This window comes from Carlito syrichta, unplaced genomic scaffold (genome assembly GCF_000164805.1).
Source record: "Carlito syrichta isolate Samal-C Ts95f unplaced genomic scaffold, Tarsius_syrichta-2.0.1 Scaffold154564, whole genome shotgun sequence".
NCBI lineage: Eukaryota > Metazoa > Chordata > Mammalia > Primates > Tarsiidae > Carlito > Carlito syrichta.
Window position 1 is genome coordinate 1 of NW_007098660.1, and position 769 is coordinate 769.

The 769-nt window shown below is 65.1% G+C and overlaps 1 protein-coding gene across 1 annotated transcript in view; it reads right to left on the minus strand.

Moving 5' to 3' along the window:
- Positions 1-3: 3 nt before the first annotated feature.
- The window catches only part of SIPA1 (signal-induced proliferation-associated 1), a gene marked incomplete at its 3' end in the record, with an annotated part of 10,075 nt that continues 9,309 nt past the window's right edge, over positions 4-769 (minus strand). The window contains exons 9-12 of the mRNA XM_008050957.2: positions 624-725; positions 483-537; positions 197-275; positions 4-108 (exon numbers count right to left, since the gene is read on the minus strand). Coding sequence (XP_008049148.2) covers positions 4-108; positions 197-275; positions 483-537; positions 624-725 — 341 coding nt within the window. The remainder of the gene's footprint in view (positions 109-196; positions 276-482; positions 538-623; positions 726-769) is intronic.

The window sequence follows — 769 nt, forward strand, 5'->3', positions numbered from 1 at the left end:
GGCCAGGAGCAGGCGGGCGGCTGCGCTCTCCGATTCGGCCTGCAGCCGCAGGTTGTTGTGTCTCAGGCTCCGTACCTCCTCCTCCAGGGCCGCCCTGTCTGCCTTCTCCTGGGGGGACGGGAGGCAGCAGTCAGAGCCGTGGTGCTTTCCCTGGGCAGCTCTGCGACGCCTCGCCACCCCCAGCCCTCCCTCTCACCTTCTGCAAGTCCTCCTGGAGCTTCCTGAGCATGGACTCCAAGTGAGAGACCTTCTCCGACAGGCTCCCAGATTCTGGCCTGAAGGTGAGGGGGTCGGGACTCAGCAGGACCCGGGCGGTGACAGCGCCATGGCGGGCTCCCAGAGCCCCCTAACGAGTGGGGCCCGGCCCGTGTTCTAGAAGTCTGTGGAAGCAGATCCCAGGCAACCGCTCCACAGTGGACAGGCACAAAGGGGGTGGTCAAAGGGCATGATAAAGGGGCCACATGCGGGCAGGGGGGCCTTACTCAGCATCAGACTTTGGGGTTCCCTTGGGGTTTCCACTCTCCGGGATGGGCTGTCCTGTGGGTGCAGAAGGACAGTGCAGACAGTCAGAAGGGGAGAAAGCACCACCCTGGCTCCCAGCCCCAGCGCCCTGGTGGCCTCACCCTCTCGGGACAGCGACTCCAGAATGGTGTTGCAAGTGGAGGCGATCTCTGAGATGGACTGCCACTCATCCTCCAGGGTCTCGCTGCCGACCTCGGACATGACTGTGGCACCAGGAGGGGCTGAGCCAGGCAGGCCAGGAGCGCCC